This window comes from Protobothrops mucrosquamatus, unplaced genomic scaffold (genome assembly GCF_001527695.2).
Source record: "Protobothrops mucrosquamatus isolate PMUCROS unplaced genomic scaffold, P.Mucros_1.0 scaffold1794, whole genome shotgun sequence".
NCBI lineage: Eukaryota > Metazoa > Chordata > Lepidosauria > Squamata > Viperidae > Protobothrops > Protobothrops mucrosquamatus.
This window is the reverse complement of record NW_015387932.1, coordinates 159,425-175,380: the sequence shown is the minus strand read 5'-3', so window position 1 is coordinate 175,380 and position 15,956 is coordinate 159,425. Positions and strand designations below refer to the sequence as shown.

Here is a 15,956-nt window from a genome sequence, read left to right as displayed (position 1 = left end):
ATTGAAAAGTTGTCATTTGGGACTTAAAGGGGCAATGAAATAAATGTTATTTAAGTTATTGGCTGCCCAGCTCCAGTGGAGTCTTATTCACATCCTATTTTACTTTTCTTGCAGGTTACTGGTTTTTTTAAGGGAATGTCTTTCCCTTTAATCAGCATTGCTGCTTATAATTCATTGGTATTTGGTGTCTTCAGCAGTACCCAAAGGTTTATTTGCCAACATCGCTATGGGATACCTAACCATCCTCCTGCACTCACAGATATAACTTTAGCAAGCATGGTAACTGGGGCTTTCTCAGTAGGAATTGGTTGCCCAGTTGACCTAGTAAAAATAAGGCTACAGATGCAGACACAGACTTTTCCTAAGGGTAAGTCCAGAACATACCTTTGCTTTTTATCATACCAGTTTAAAAAAATCCTTCCTTTTTACCACCCTGTAATTCCTTTATTTAGGGTAGAGTTGGGGCAACTGGATGGAACTGAGCGTTTATTGGCCAGATACCTTTCCTGACCTTATGCGGGTCACAGCATATATATATATTTTCTTTGTGCACTAGGAGACAAATATCTGCCACTACCTAGGATTGAACTCTCAATCTTCTGAATGGGAGGCAAGCATCATCACTAGGCTACCACACCGTTCTTTTCCCATACCAATTATGTATAATATAATGATAGGATAGGATAGGATAGGATAGGATAGGATAGGATAGGATAGGATAGGATAGGATAGGATAGGATAGGATAGGATAGGATAGGACAGGACAGGAAGAGTAGGGTATAACATGTCATGATGTCATGACAGTAAACTCACAGCTTATATATTTCTATCCAAACACAAAACATGTATCATCATTTTAATCCAACCTTATTTTGTTCTGCACATTGATTATTCCATACAATTATTCCTATATGGCAATAACATAGCTATCTCTGAAAGAATCTCTGAGTTATAGTTCATCCAGTATGAATATTTCCATATTGGGTTTAAATCACATAGCATTAAAAATATTTACCTTAATTTAAAAATATTCGCCTTTCTTTAATAATATAATTTGAGCCGCCAATAGCATTGCACAACACAAATTTTGCTGGTCCAGGCCCAGGTCGATAGTCTAGCATCGTTTTGCACAAAGATCACAACCAGATTTCTTTGGAAAGCAACCAAATAGAGCATGAGACATGGAAAAAACAAACACACCACCACTAACATGAGTACAATTGAAACATAAAGTCAAAGGAAAACATTTAGCTAAAAGCAATTCTAAATTAAGCAAACTTCTGATTTCATCAGATATATCACATCACTTGCAATGGGATGAAATGTGGGTGTTTGAATTCCATGAATCATTTTCCTTTTTCTAATTTCTGGTGGCACCATACTATTTTCCAAAGCAGCTGAAAGCCAGACAAGGAATAATGGATGGAAACTGATCCAGGAGAGATTCAACCTAGAAATAAGGAGAAATTTTCTGACAGTGAGAACAATCAACCAATGGAACAGTTTGCCTTCAGATGTTGTGGAAGCTTCATCACTGAAAGCTTTCAAGAAGAGACTGGACTGCCATCTGTCAGAAATGTTGTAGTGTCTCCTGCTTGGACTAGATGACCTACAAGGTCTCTTCCAACTCTGTTATTCTACCTTCTATCTAGTGAACCTAGATAAAGGAAGAGCCTTAAAATAGACGGTATCTCATCAATTCGCTATATACCCGCTGGCCACCCCAGCCCTTTGGCATGCCCTCCCCTCCTCCGATCTGAGGTATCCCTACCCTTTTAGCTTTCTGGAAGAAATCAAAACAAATAATACTGCCTGCCTCCTAAGCCAATATACACAGCAAATCTCTGAGGAATTATTTGTATCTGACCCTGAAATCTCCTTTTACTTCCTCTCTAGCCAACTTGGAAATAAAGCACAAAGCAACTGGCGTTTCAGTACAGGCTGCCTACCGAGGTCCAATTCACTGTGTCGCTACAATTCTTCAGCAGGAAGGTTTGGCAGGACTCTTTCGAGGTACGACCGCCATGCTTCTGAGGGATGTCCCAGGATACTGCCTCTACTTTATCCCTTATGCATTGGTTTCCGTCTGGATCACTTCAGAAGAATGTCTTTCTCCCACTCCCTTTGCAGCATGGATGGCTGGTGGCATTGCAGGTATGAACCTATCTTTCCGAATGTTATTTGGCTGGGTTCACATCATGACATTGGGCCTTAATATGGTTGGTTTGCTTTTGCATTGGAATGATAAATAAATGCACTGGCTATACACTAGCATCTTAGGCAAACCAGAAAAATTCATAGTATTATTTAAAGTTCTTGGAGTAGCATTATGTATATATGAATGCAGGTACTGAGCTTAATTTCATTATATCATACAAATCAAGGACTGCCAAAAATTGCTAGTTGTACTGGAGGAATGGTTTTGGAAAGGGTAATCTAGTATCCTTGAAAAGTATTTTTTTTCTTCCTCAACTTATAGTAATATACCACCACTAAGGGTCACAGCGAGATTTCTCTTTTTTCTCCAAATCCCCCTAAATGTTTTGTAGGAAGAAAGACACAATTTTAAAGTAAAAAAGAAAAGGATATGGAGGAAGAGTAGAATCCTCTAATCTTCCTCAGAAGTAGAAGAGATGTGAGAATGGCAGGTTTTACAAGACATACTGTTTTTAGCTATTTTTTTTCGGAGAGTAGGCAGCACTACACTTGTTAAAAGTGTAAATTTATTTAAACAGATTTTTTTAAGGCTTGGACTGCTCCCTGCAGCACTGGATGCTTGCAGGGAAGTTTCTTTTTTGCTCTTAAGTGTTATATTTTGAATTGGTCATTCAGACAGAAATGGAAAAAGTATCTTCTCCCCCCCACAGTGATTCTGGTTTTCTTCTTATCTCCTTGTTTTAATGCCTTAGCGTCCATAAGCCTTGCTCCCTTTTGCTGAAGTTTTTGCACATGTGGAAATATTCTTAGTTGTAAAAAGGAGAACCTACTTTTCTTTTCATCCACAGGATTTGAAAAAAATATCTGACTTTCAGTTTTAATATGGACTTATAAACCAGGACTTTTCAACCTTTTCATCCATTGTGCCAGTTTTAGGATATGGCAACATCCGAGTACCACCAGTTGCCTAGCAAGGTGTCAAAAACTTGATGACCAAAAAAAAGAAAAAGGAAAAAAAGTGATAAAGTACAGGTAGTCCTCGACTTACAACAGTTCGCTTAGTAACTGTTCGAAGTTACAATGGCACTGAAAAAAGTGCCCCCCAAGCCACAGCCGAGCAAGACACCTGCCTGCCCACCCAGCGGCGCTCTTCCTCCTGTCCGAGGTTTTCATTGTTGTGAGCATTTCTGTTGAGGATTGGCAGCGGGGGTGTTTGGTTTTTATTCACCCCCATTTGCTGGGTGGTTGCAGCAGGTTTTGGTCACTTCACATGACCCTGGGACACCGTGACCGTCATAAATATGAATCAGTTGCCAAGCATCTGAGTGTAAATCACAAGACCCTGGAGATGCTGCAACATTCCAGCTGATCAGTACTTATTCTGTGTTCAGCAGAAGTGCCAGGATCAGTGCTGCTTTCCAGCTGATTGGTGCTTCTTCAGGGCTCAGCAGAAGCACCAGGATCAGCGCTGAGCTCCAGCTGGAGCCTGGTGCTGATCCTGGTGCTTCCACTGAGCCCTGACAGCCCCAAAGAAGCTCCGATCAGCTGGAAAGCAGCACTGATCCTGGTGCTTCCGCTGAGCCCTGACAGCCCTGCAGCTCCAGCCATCTCTCGCTCAGGCTTGTGCGGTGCTGCCACCAGCTCAGCTGATTCCCCTCCCCTGCTACCACTTTTCTAGGATGGTCATGTACCACCTGCCAGGTGCCAATGTACCACAGGTGGTACCCGTACCACTGGTTGAAAAGCCCTGTTATAAACAGCCTTTCAGAATGTAAATAGAGGAATGTCTATACAGTATTATCCCCAAAAACACAGAAGAGCTTCTACTATTGTGCCCTCCCTTCCTCTTTTCTAGATGGAAAGTTCTAGAATACACCAAAAAAGCTGCAGCTTTGTCTTTGTAGTGAAGGGGAAGCTGAAACTGAGGGTTATGTGTTGATGAATTGCCTTTTTTATAGAAATCTATGGAAATGTGTATTTCCCCATATATAACACAATATCTGGGCTGGCTAGAGGCTGAATATCTTAGTTTCTTGCTAGTTAATTGGGTGGTAGAGATTTCAAACTATATAGCCAGATTTTATGTTAGACCTATGATTAAATGTAAAAATTCCTCCAAGTGAGGTGATGCTGAGCTTTAACTAGGCTCCCATAAGTCAATATATTTTCCTCCCTTTCCTCCTTCCTCTTTTATACTTTTATGGCTCTCTGTTTTCATTTTACTTTATTTTATTTGTTATTGTCTGAAGCATAATGGTCTTAATTACAGAAAACACTAGAAGAGCTTCAGCAAGTGTAAAGAATACTGTAGCATAAGCTAACATTGTCTTGTATTATCGTAGTGCTTTATAAATTCTAGTATTATTTATATCCTTTTATAGTTATTTGTCTTTGTTTATAGCATTTATTGAGCTGTGGTGGCACAGTAGTTAGAATGCAGTACTGCAGGCTAACTCACTGCTCACTCCAGGAGTTTGATTCTGAGTGGTTGACTCAGGGTCGACTCAGCCTTCCATCTTTCTGAGGTCGGTAAAATGAGGACCCAGATTGTTGGGGGCAATAGGCTGACTCTATAAACCACTTAGAGAAGGCTGTAAAGCACTATGAAGTGGTATATAAGTCTAAGTGCTATTGCTATTTAGATTATTTACTGTAAAATTTAATTGTAGTTTTATAGGATTCTTTTGCATTTTATATCTGTACTTTGCTTTTCTACTTTAATAATTTTATCTTTATTTTATTCTGTTATGAGTTTTTATTTTTATTTCTTCTTTAGCATAATTGTTATGTTATTAATTATAAACTGATCTGTGACCAAAATTAAAACTGGTTGATTGATTCAGAGTTACATGAACAGAACTGAATGAAAATATAGTCTACCAAGTCACGTCAGAAAATCTAGATCCAAACAAAATACCTTGATCATACTGGTGTGTACTATTCCAGTAAAGTTAGCACAGATATTCAAGGACGCTTATACCGGCAAGGATGCAAAAAGAAAATATGACATGTTGGGGATGAGATTTTGAGAAACCAGATCTATTTTTCTTTTACTAGAAAAGGGGAAAGGGGAAGAAATATCTCTAAGGTCAAGGTTGTAAATCTGATTTAATGTTATCATGGCATGTATCGTCACAATGTAGATAAAAAATTTGATCTCTTTTTTAAAGTCATGTATTGTTACAATTAGCTATTTTTTTAATACAGGAATGTGGAAAAAATCACAAACTTTCCTTTTTTTCCTCACAGAAAATCACTGGCTTTCCTCTTTTTTTCCCCCTCATGTAACAATTTCTATTGAGGCATAGTAATTTCTGCTTTGTGCCATTGTAGGTTGGTTTTCTAATTTATAAAATAACATGAAACCGTTTGGCTATTCTGTTCTCTCTTTTATAGTCTCCTAATTTATTTTGAATAATAGATTTTCATTGCAGTCAGTATTTAATCTGTCCAATTGTTTTCAAACCTTGGCACTGGCTCACATAAAAGCAAAGCCAGTTATTGGTTAACATGAATAGATTTTTTTCCAGCATTTCACAAGAGTAGCACAACCTAACCACATTCCTCCAAGCCAATGCTCTGTAAAAACATTCACAGACATAGAGCAATGTGCAAAACATAGGTTAACTTATAATATACAGTCCATTTATCTGAAACTCTGGTGCAATTGTGCTTGAGGTATGCGGAATTTTAAGATTATACCATGTTTGAGTGGCACTCAAATATTCTGTAAAACATTTAGTGATAATCTTTGACTTACAACCACAACTAAGCCTAACATTTCTGTTGCTAAGCAAGACAGTTCTTAAGTGAGTTTTGTCCCCTTTTACAACCTTTCTTGCCATACTTGTTAAGTGAATCACTGCAGTTGTTAAGTTAGTAACACATTTGTTAAGTGAATCTGGGTTCCCTGTTAACATTGCTTGTCAGATAGTTGCAATATTCCTGGGACACTGCAGGTGTCATAAATACATTCCAGTTGCCAAGTGTCTGAATGTTGATCATGTGACCAACCAGGATACTACAACTGTCTTTAAGTTACTTTTTTCAATGCCATTATAACTTCGAATGGTCACTAAATGAATGGTTGTAAGATGAGGACTACCTGAATATAAAATAGTTGCTTCTTTTAAAGTTATTTTGAATTAATGTTTTTTTAGGGTTGATCCCACATTACACCTACCATTCAATATCTTGGCATAGTTTTATGTATCCAGATTATTTGTTAAACTTGAAGCTTTTCTAGTTGTAAAAGTAATTTAGTATTGGGGTAAGTAATTTTAGTATTTAGTATTAGGTAGGGTCTCCCTGTGGAAACATTGTGATGGAAACACAACGACCCACTCTCAATGATGACACTCCGACACCTGTGGAGAGAATGATGGGTAGGGCATGGAATAATTGAGATGGTTCAAATAAATGGTCCAAATATATTAATGTAGCAGTTTAGGATCCAAATAAATGGTCCAAATATTATTAATGTAATAGTTTAGGGATGACCTTAAACTGCTACATTAATAATGTCATATAAAGCAAGGAAACCTAGGCTTGTTCTAGCCCAGGGGTAAACAATTAATTTTCCCAAGGGGCCACATGAGAAACTGAAGCTGTTGTTGAGGGCCACTGCCCCCCAATGATGCCCTGCCCTTGATAATGCTCTGCTCTGCCATTCCACCCCGACAATGTCCCACCCTGATGACACTCCACCTCCTGCAGCCAACACCCCACTGCCAACACTAATGATGGCCCAGCCCCAATGACGCCTGCCACTGCAGATCGAACTGGAATAGCCTACTAGCTGAATGTGGCCTGCAGCCCATAAAATGCCCACATCTGTTCTAGCCAGTAGGAAGAACTTTTCCTTCATTACCCATTAGTCCCATTATCTATTCCTATGGGAAAGAGATGGTGGCATTCCTGCAGCTATGTGAACCATCTCAATTATTCCATGCCCTCCCCATCATTCTCTCCACGGGTGTCAGAGTGTCATAGTTGGGGACTGGGCATTGTGATTCCATCACAATGTTTCTGCAGGGAGACCCTACATAATAATGTAGTTAATCCTAATATAATTGTTGAGAAGAAACATAGTTGTTTGGTAGGCAACAGTAGAGGCCATAATTAGGAGTGAGAAAACTTTTGATCCTCAAAATACTTGGACCTCAAATATGATTGTGTTAACATTAAAACGCTAAATTACTAATATAGAATATATTAGTATACTAAATAAGTCATTTGTATTTCTTCAATATTGGAGCAAAACAGCTGTTTTGAACATTTGGGTAGTTCTTAGTACTATGTCTGGACTGTTGTTTTGTGGGTTTGTTCTGAGACTATGACTGTGAGATACTTTACATTGCAGAGCCTGGCAAAATTATTATTTCCCCCCCACAGAAATATTAATTTTATTCATGTAGTTAAGCACTAGTAGCCTATTTTTTTCCCAACTAACAAAACAGCAAAAAGCAATAGTTGCTTTTATGTTTTGTCTATAGGCTGGCTAAAAAGGTGGAGTAATAATCCTTGCTGTTACCTGTCACCGAGTTTACAGAAAAATTGGTCAAGGGAATAATAAAATTCATCTGTTGTTTCTCATTTTTGTCTGTCTGCCTCTTCAGACTAGGAGGTTCTAATTGAAAATCATGCTGATTCAGATTATCATGTTAAGGGGAGCAGGAATGGCAAATGGCAAAATATTTATAAGGTGGCATCTGCAGCAAACTGTGCGGATACCAAAATGATGACATATATGTGGTGATATCATCATGAAACTACTGCTCTTACATATTCGTGTCTTGACTCTGGTGCAAGTATCTAAGTTGGAGCACTTGTATCATGACATTGTTCCCTGTGTGTCATTCTTTTACTACAGTATCTCAGTTTGATTTGGATGCCATTGTTTTTGGATTTTTTTTTAAAAAAAGTTGAAAATATTTATCTGTTGAAGGAAGAATTCCAGAATTTTTCTGATAAGAGAACCTAAATTAACTACATTTTTCTGTGGTTTTTTTTTTAAACATTGCCCTATTATTTCCTAAGGGAATGTTTAAAAAAATATTTTTGAAGTCATCACTTTGGCCAGGATGGACTCCAGGTACCAGTCAATTTGTACTACCAATGCATCTATTTGTAAAGCCCTTGTATGAAAAGCAAGGAAGCTAGAGATTCTTCTGAGTGCTTATTGTTTTTTATGGCTGGAATACTCAAAATATATCAAGTGCCCTCCTAAAAGTACAATTAAACATTTCAGGTTGTGTCCCAATAGAACACAACAATACAAAATAGTCTGATTGACAGCTTGGAACCTAGAACAAACAAGGTTAAAGTCTTAAACAGATGGTCTTTGTGATAAAGCATTATCTACAGAGGCCTTGTTGGGATTCTAGAGAACTTTTAGCTATATTTTCACTTTCAAAATAAGCCTATTAATTATACAGTTAGCCCTTGCTTAATGATCACAATTGGGACTATCAATTTGATTGCTAAATGATGTAGTCATTAAGCAAAACATCACTTGGACTCATCTCGTCTCGTGTCAGAGGTGCAGGAACTAGAAAGGGGAAAATTATTAATTTAAATTTAAAAAGTTTAAAAACTTTAATAAAAACATATTTCTAGCCCAATGCCAGGCTACATTGATGACAGGGATATTTCCAATCAGCAAGTCATTGATGATTATTTTGATGGACTCATAACCTCACTTCTCTGCAGTCATTAAATGAGTCACCTATCATCATTATGAGAGACATCACATATTCACAACTTGTGAGTATACTGCCAGCTTCTCCATTGATTGTTTGACAGAAACCAGCTATGAAGCATACAAGTAGTGGTCACATGGCTGAGAGTCACTGCAATGGTTGCAAGTCCTGACCAGTTGTGAGGTGCCCAAATGGTGATCACATGTCTGTGGGGGTGCTGAGATGGTTGGTTGTAAAGTTACTATTTCAGTGCCATCATAATTTTGAATGGTTGCTAAACAGAGCAATCATTAAGCAAGGATTACCTATAATAACATTTTGCCACTCTTTCCCCACCTTAGCAAAAATACTTCTAAACCAAAATGTTTTGCTTTTACAAATCCCCTATCCCCCATTTTTAAGATTTCTCCAATTCCTTCATCCCAAAAGATACTAACCCAGCTATTTGGTTTCATAAATGAATTCAAAGTGTATTGTCTATCTAATGACTAACGTCTACCAATTTCTCCCTAGGAATCATATCTTGGGGAACAGCAACTCCTATGGATGTTGTGAAATGTCGTCTCCAAGCAGATGGGGTTTATTTAAACAAATACAAAGGAGTCATTGACTGTATCTATCAAAGTTACAACAGTGAAGGTTTAAAAGTAAGCACTAGCCTTTTGAGAATACTACATTATTGGTAACAAACTTAATATAAATAAATTATCCCAATTATAGAGTTGCATCCATGGGAAGTGGGGGAGAAACTAAGGTCAGAATGACAAAGGCAGCATCACATCACACCACAAACTTTAGGCATGCATGTAGAAAAAAGTGATACAAAAATGCTGCTTTCATTAGTCCGATCCTTTTACCTTCAAACCCACCAATGGAAATTTCAATAAAACCATACCATAAAATTTCTGGTCAAAATATAAGGACCAGAATTCTGGCCATTTTCTCAGATGTTTTTAAAAGGTAATTTAAATATACTTTATATGGATTTAATTTTATTAATGTTTTTCTACTTTATATTTAAATATTTTTATTGTAAGCTGCCTTGATGATCAAATACATAGAAATGGAGGGCATAAATTTAGTAATTTTAAAAATAGATATATAAATAGAGCAGAACTTGTAGAATAGATCTATCAGCAGCTATGAGATCAGAGTAGCTAAATGGAATCAGCACCACTAAGAAGTCTCATTCATTATCTCATTTGAAGCAGTATTGCCACATCATGTTACAGTACTCAAATGATTCATGTAATTGCTGCAGCTCAAGCAAAATATATATTTCAAGGTTGCTCTTTCTCTCCCTCACATACACACAGCACTTTAGAAGCAAGAATATTTGCTGTAGTTTAGGCAAATAATAGCAGACAGGGATGCAATTGAAATGCTTAGTAAAAAAATGCTTGCCTGAAAGGAGTCGAACACAGTCCAAGTAGCAATAGCGTTGTCCATAGAGATTCCAAAAGTCACAGGACTCCAAATCAATAGTCGGGTGGTCCAAGAGTTAAGAGCCACAAATAAGAAGCAAGAACACAATTCAAGAGCTGGATAGCCAAATGGTTGTCTCCAACAAGGACTCAAGTACCAGAGCTAAATCTATCTGCAGTACTGGCTGCAATTACGCATGCCTTGATTTTTGTTTCACAAGAAGTCTCATTGAGGAAAATTGTTCTGCTTGCTTCTTTATGTATCAACACTTGGGGCTTATGTCTCATCATCGGATTGCTCCATTCGAACAGGAGATGCCTGTGACTAATGAGCCTCAATTGAATCCTGGCTTTTTGATTCCTGAGGCTGACAATTCTGAATAATCAGAATAGAGCTGGAAGGGACCTTGGAGGCCTTCCAGGTCTGCCCAAGCAGGAGTCCCTATATCAGGGGTCCTCAACTCCCAGTCCATGGACCAGTACTGGGCCGCGACATGCCAACAACTGGGCCGCACAAACAAGCAAAGTCCCATCCGCAAGATGGAGGCAGCACCCAAAACCACGCACTCTCCAGTCCGTGGAAAAACCTCTCTCCACGGAACTGGTCCCTGGTGCCCAAAAGGTTGGGGACCTCTGCCCTATATCATTCCAGACAAGTGGCCGTCCAGTCTTCTCTTAAAAACCTTGAGTGATGAAGCACCCACAACGTCTGAAGGAAAGCTGTTCCACTGGTTAATTGTCCTCACTGTTACGAAGTTTCTCCTTAATTCCAGGTTGCTTCTCTCCTTGATCAGTTTCTATCCATTGTTTCTTCTCCTGCCCTCTGGTGCTTTGGAAAATAAGTTGACCCCCCCTCCTCCCTATGGCAGCCTCTCAAATACTAGAATACTGCTAATCATCTTAGTTGCTCTTCTTTGCACTTTTTCCAAAGTCTCAACATCTTTTTTGTAATGTGGTGACCAAAACTGGATGCAGTATTCCAGATGTGGCCTTACTAAGACTTTATAAAGTGGTAATAATACTTCATGTGATTTTGATTCTATGCCTCTGTTTATATAACCAAGGATTGTATTAGCTTTTTTGGCTGCTGCCACACACTGCTGACTCATGTTTAAGTGATTGTCCACTAGGACTCCAAGGTCCATCTCACAGTTACTGTTTTTGAGTCAGGTTTCGCCTAATCTGTACTTGTACCTTTGGTTTTTCCTGCCTAGGTGTAAAACCTTGCTTTTCTACCACACTAAATGTCATTTTGTTGGATAGCGCCCATTGTTCAAGTCTATCAAGATCTTTTTGGATCCTGAGCTTGTCTTCTGAGGTGTTGGCTGTTCCCGCCAGCTTAATGTCATCTGCAAATCTGATGAGATCCCCTTCTATTCCCTCATCTAAGTCATTTATGAAGGTATTATGAAGCACAGGTTCAGCTGGAGTAACATCTCCAGAGTCAAGATCAGACTCTGAATTGTAGCTTGTAACAATATATGAATTTTGAAGGTAGCAACACAAATATAGGCAACTAAAACTAAATCAACAGGGATGTCACAGGTGGTTTTACCCTTCTGGATGTTAGTAGATCAGTGGTTCTAATTCAGTCCTCCTGCTATGTTGGAAAATTCCTGGAATTCTCAAGAAAGTCATCCCATTTCCGTTAGTTGAAGACTTAATGTAATTTCATATATTAGCTCACAAAATCAGGTACAGCAATGAGAGGTGGAACCTCTAATGGTCTTCCTCCTATGCAGGCAGCCACCAGTATTTTGAGCATTATGGTTCATGGAGATAGTCGGTACCACAAAATATGATTCTCACCAAGAATGGAATGTGCATCACTCTGAATCCTTGCCCAGCAACCCCAAGAAGTACTGGAGGTAGATCAGCGCATTGTTTTGGGTTGTTTCCAAAGCATGATTTACACAACCCTTTATTGAAGCAAAACACCTTTTCAAAGCTTTACACAGTTATAAATAGAAAAGCCTAATAACTAGACGTCTGAAGCAAAGCAACGAGCATAATTTTATTTGGTTTTTTGATCTTACTAACAGAAATAAGTCTCTTTTTTTGTCCAAATATGAAAATAAGATTTTTCTGTTAGGATGCATATCATTTTCCCTTGACTTTTTCTTTCTGCAATTAGTTGAAGTAATTGATATTTCTCATGGCATATCATATGTCCCAAATATATTCCAGTTTCCTTTTTTATGATATTCATAAATTATAAATTCTTTGCCCATTTTTTGAGGTAGTGGCTCATTTTGAATATAATCAACAATGGCATTTCAAATAATCCATAAATCCAAGACTTCTATTCTGCTGATAGCATCAGTTGGCAAGACCTTGTACAATTTATCAATGGAATTATAGTCTTAAGTCCCAAAAGTTAATAAATTGACTTATTTTTCAAAACGTTATTCTTGTCTGTTCAATCCTGCTCCATCTAGTCAATCTTGCTACGAACCCATTTATAATTCAAAATACAGCTCAGACATTTATACTGTCACTCCCCACACTTATTTTTCTGCAGGCATAGTAGTTGGTTCAACAGACATACTGAGTATCAATATAAATATACATAGAAAATCTCAGTGCTTGTCTCAGTCATCACATTATATCAATTTAAGAATATCAATCTTGCTGTTATTTCTCCATGGGCATTTCCAAAGCCAGTTTCTCACTGCCTGCAGGCGTTCACAAGATTGTTTAATCTTGTTCTTTGTGGAAGAATGCCATTTCCCTACTAGATGAATTCTAACATGGAATGTGATCGACTGTTTATTTAAAATAACATGATTGTACCTGTTTGGAAGTCCGTGGCCTTGGAAAAGTTAATTTTGGATGGATGGATGGATGGATGGATGGATGGATGGATGGATGGATGGATGGATGGATGGATGGATGGATGAATGGATGGATGGATGGATGGATGGATGGATGGATGGATGGATGGAAGGAAGGAAGGAAGGAAGGATGGATGGATGATCTTCACTATTCAAGGGCCTTCCAGATTTCTTGGATTAAACATTCTAGAAATCCTTTTTCAGCATGCTTACTTTGGAATTCTAAGTAGTGAAAATGACTAGGTTGACTAAAGTTGTACCTGAAAATACAGCTGCCTCCTCCTGAATTTCCATTGGAGGGAGAGAGGGGGAGGGGGAGAGAGGGAAGAAGGGAGAGGGAGAGAACACAGGGGACTGGATTTGTATATGGAAGACAAAGGAGCATCATGGTTTCAATCTGAACCTTTCTTGGGGGCAAATTATTGGTTTCTGGCTCATATTTTGTTTACACTGATTCATCAAACAAGTCATAGCAACAATATTTATGATGTGGTTTACAGAGTTATTTCTAATATTATGTCTACATCTGATTTATACTTGCTCTGTCCTTAGGGTAGCTGCTTCTCTTTTTATCTTCACTTCACTTCTCCCATGCCCTTAGGATCTCACAACTGTTTGATAATTAGTCACTAGTGAAAATCAGAAACATCAAGACACTGCTTCTTACAATTTTGAGGCAGAAAATTAATCCCTGTGCATGCACACACAAAAACACTAGAAAGCAGGCCCTAAGCATTTTATTTTTTTTTAAAAAAGAATGACTAAAACAACAACTCTCCTGAACTGTAACACCCTTCCAGACATTCCCCCCCAAATCTTGGCCTCCTTCACATCTGTCCTTCCCTTTGCTCAGCTTGTGTTATTGAGTGTGGCTCTCACTCCTCAAAAATACCTACCCCTAATCTAAAGGATATTTTAGAGAAAAACCTGAGCAAGTAATCTGCTGATGTATTCTGCTTTCCTGTTCATTTTTAATCAGTAATTAGGAATGGACGAGTCCCCTCCCGTTTATTTGGAATTAGATCAGCAAACTTTTTTCCTCCAAACACTAATGCCAAGAAAAAAAAATTCAATCTGTCTTGGTTCTGTCTACAAGCATATCCATGAGAACATTATATGAACATAACCAGGGCAGGGAGATGGGAGTTTCCTTCCATTTATGGAGCAAAGCATTATGGGTGCTGGGTCAATCAGATTATTGTAGTGAGAGCCTATAGAACAAAAATCAGTCAATTCTTTTGCATTTTCACAATAGTAAACTATTGTATAATATTTATGCAACTCTTTTACTTAGAACTCTTTCCATATATTACTATCAATTATCACAGATTGAAATCTATGTTGATACATAAAAGGAAAGGCACTTGATTACTTTTTGCTGGAGATTAATTTAGCTATTTTGATCTGTAAGTAAATATAACATGAATACCTGCCCCCCCCCACACACACACGTTCCTTGGGTTCAAAGACAACACTCTATTGTGCAGTTCATCTGTGGACAGAAATGGCTTTGCAGTCTAAGCCTGAAAGCACAGAATCTATAGCAAAATGGGGACACTGGAAGGCCATTGTTATAACTGTGGGTGTTATTTTGTGGTGCTGCTTACCCTTTTTTTATCAGTTTTAGGTGGTGCCTGTCTTCAAAGCCAGTGGAGGCTTCATAGCATAGGACTTGCCAGTGGGTTCTGTCAGCTTCTAGTTCCCATGGCAGGATGTCACAGTGGCATAGGGTATCCTTTACCAGCATCTTTGTATTGCTTGCATGGACAACTTAGAGGTTCTACAGGGTTAATATGTGGCATGGTATAAAGTACTTTTGTCTTGTTCAGACTGATAGTCAGGTCAAAGAGAATAGCAGCATCTGAGAATATGTTCTGCATCAACTATGCATGAGGATCACACAGTCATCAGCTTCAATTTAAAACCAAGTTACTTATATAAATAATAAAAATATTATAAAATAATGTTTAAAGCAGCAATACATGCTAACAATAACATGAAAACTATATTAAAATTTCTGGTCACATTTCCTTGATGTTGGAATAGCATTATTAGATGTGCACTGGTTCTTTCTAGAGAAAGTATTTCATAATCAGAACGTTGTAACTAAAAAAGTCATCACCACCACCTTCACCATCTTCAAAAAAGAGCCTCTTGAAGGACTTTTCATCCTGGTGTCATTATTGAGTTATCTAGTCAAACTCTCCATTACTAATCTTTCTCCAATTCTTCAGAGTCTGCTTGTGAGTTCTGAACCCAACCTTTATATATAAATGCTAAAATATTTCAGTTTTGTGCATTGGTGCACCTCTATTTTTAATCCAGAATGCTTATGATTGTTTTCTGTCAAAGGTGGTGTGTGTGTATATACAGTATACACACACACACTTGTAAACAAATGGGGAAGTTACTATGATAGGTCTGATGCGAGAAAAAATTATTCACATTTTTACAAACATAGAAATTTTCCAAAACTTCCCAGAAATTTTGACACATTTCTTCTTTTACATTAAAAGACCTGTGAGTTGTGAAGATGAAATTTTACTGTTACAGTAATTTTGTAGCCAACACTTTTTCCTAATCATTTAGACTATGGGTTTATGGTACTATCCCAGATGGATTTACTATATTTCTGGGAAAGAAGGAGGAGGAGGAGGAGGAGGAGGAGGAGGAGGAGGAGAAGGAGAAGGAGAAGGAGAAGGAGAAGGAGAAGGAGAAGGAGAAGAAGAAGAAGAAGAAGAAGAAGAAGAAGAAGAAGAAGAAGAAGAAGAAGAAGAAGAAGAAGAAGAAGAAGAAGAAGAAGAAGAAGAAGAAGAAGAAGAAGAAGAAGAAGAAGAAGA

At 38.0% G+C, this 15,956-nt stretch overlaps 1 protein-coding gene across 1 annotated transcript in view; it reads left to right on the top strand.

Annotated features, from left to right (window-relative positions):
• The first annotated feature begins 120 nt into the window (after positions 1-120).
• SLC25A48 (solute carrier family 25 member 48) overlaps positions 121-15,956 on the top strand; it is a 16,920-nt gene continuing 1,084 nt past the window's right edge. Inside the window, exons 1-3 of the mRNA XM_015823187.1 lie at positions 121-367; positions 1,897-2,154; positions 9,372-9,505. Coding sequence (XP_015678673.1) covers positions 136-367; positions 1,897-2,154; positions 9,372-9,505 — 624 coding nt within the window. The 5' untranslated portion in view covers positions 121-135. The remainder of the gene's footprint in view (positions 368-1,896; positions 2,155-9,371; positions 9,506-15,956) is intronic.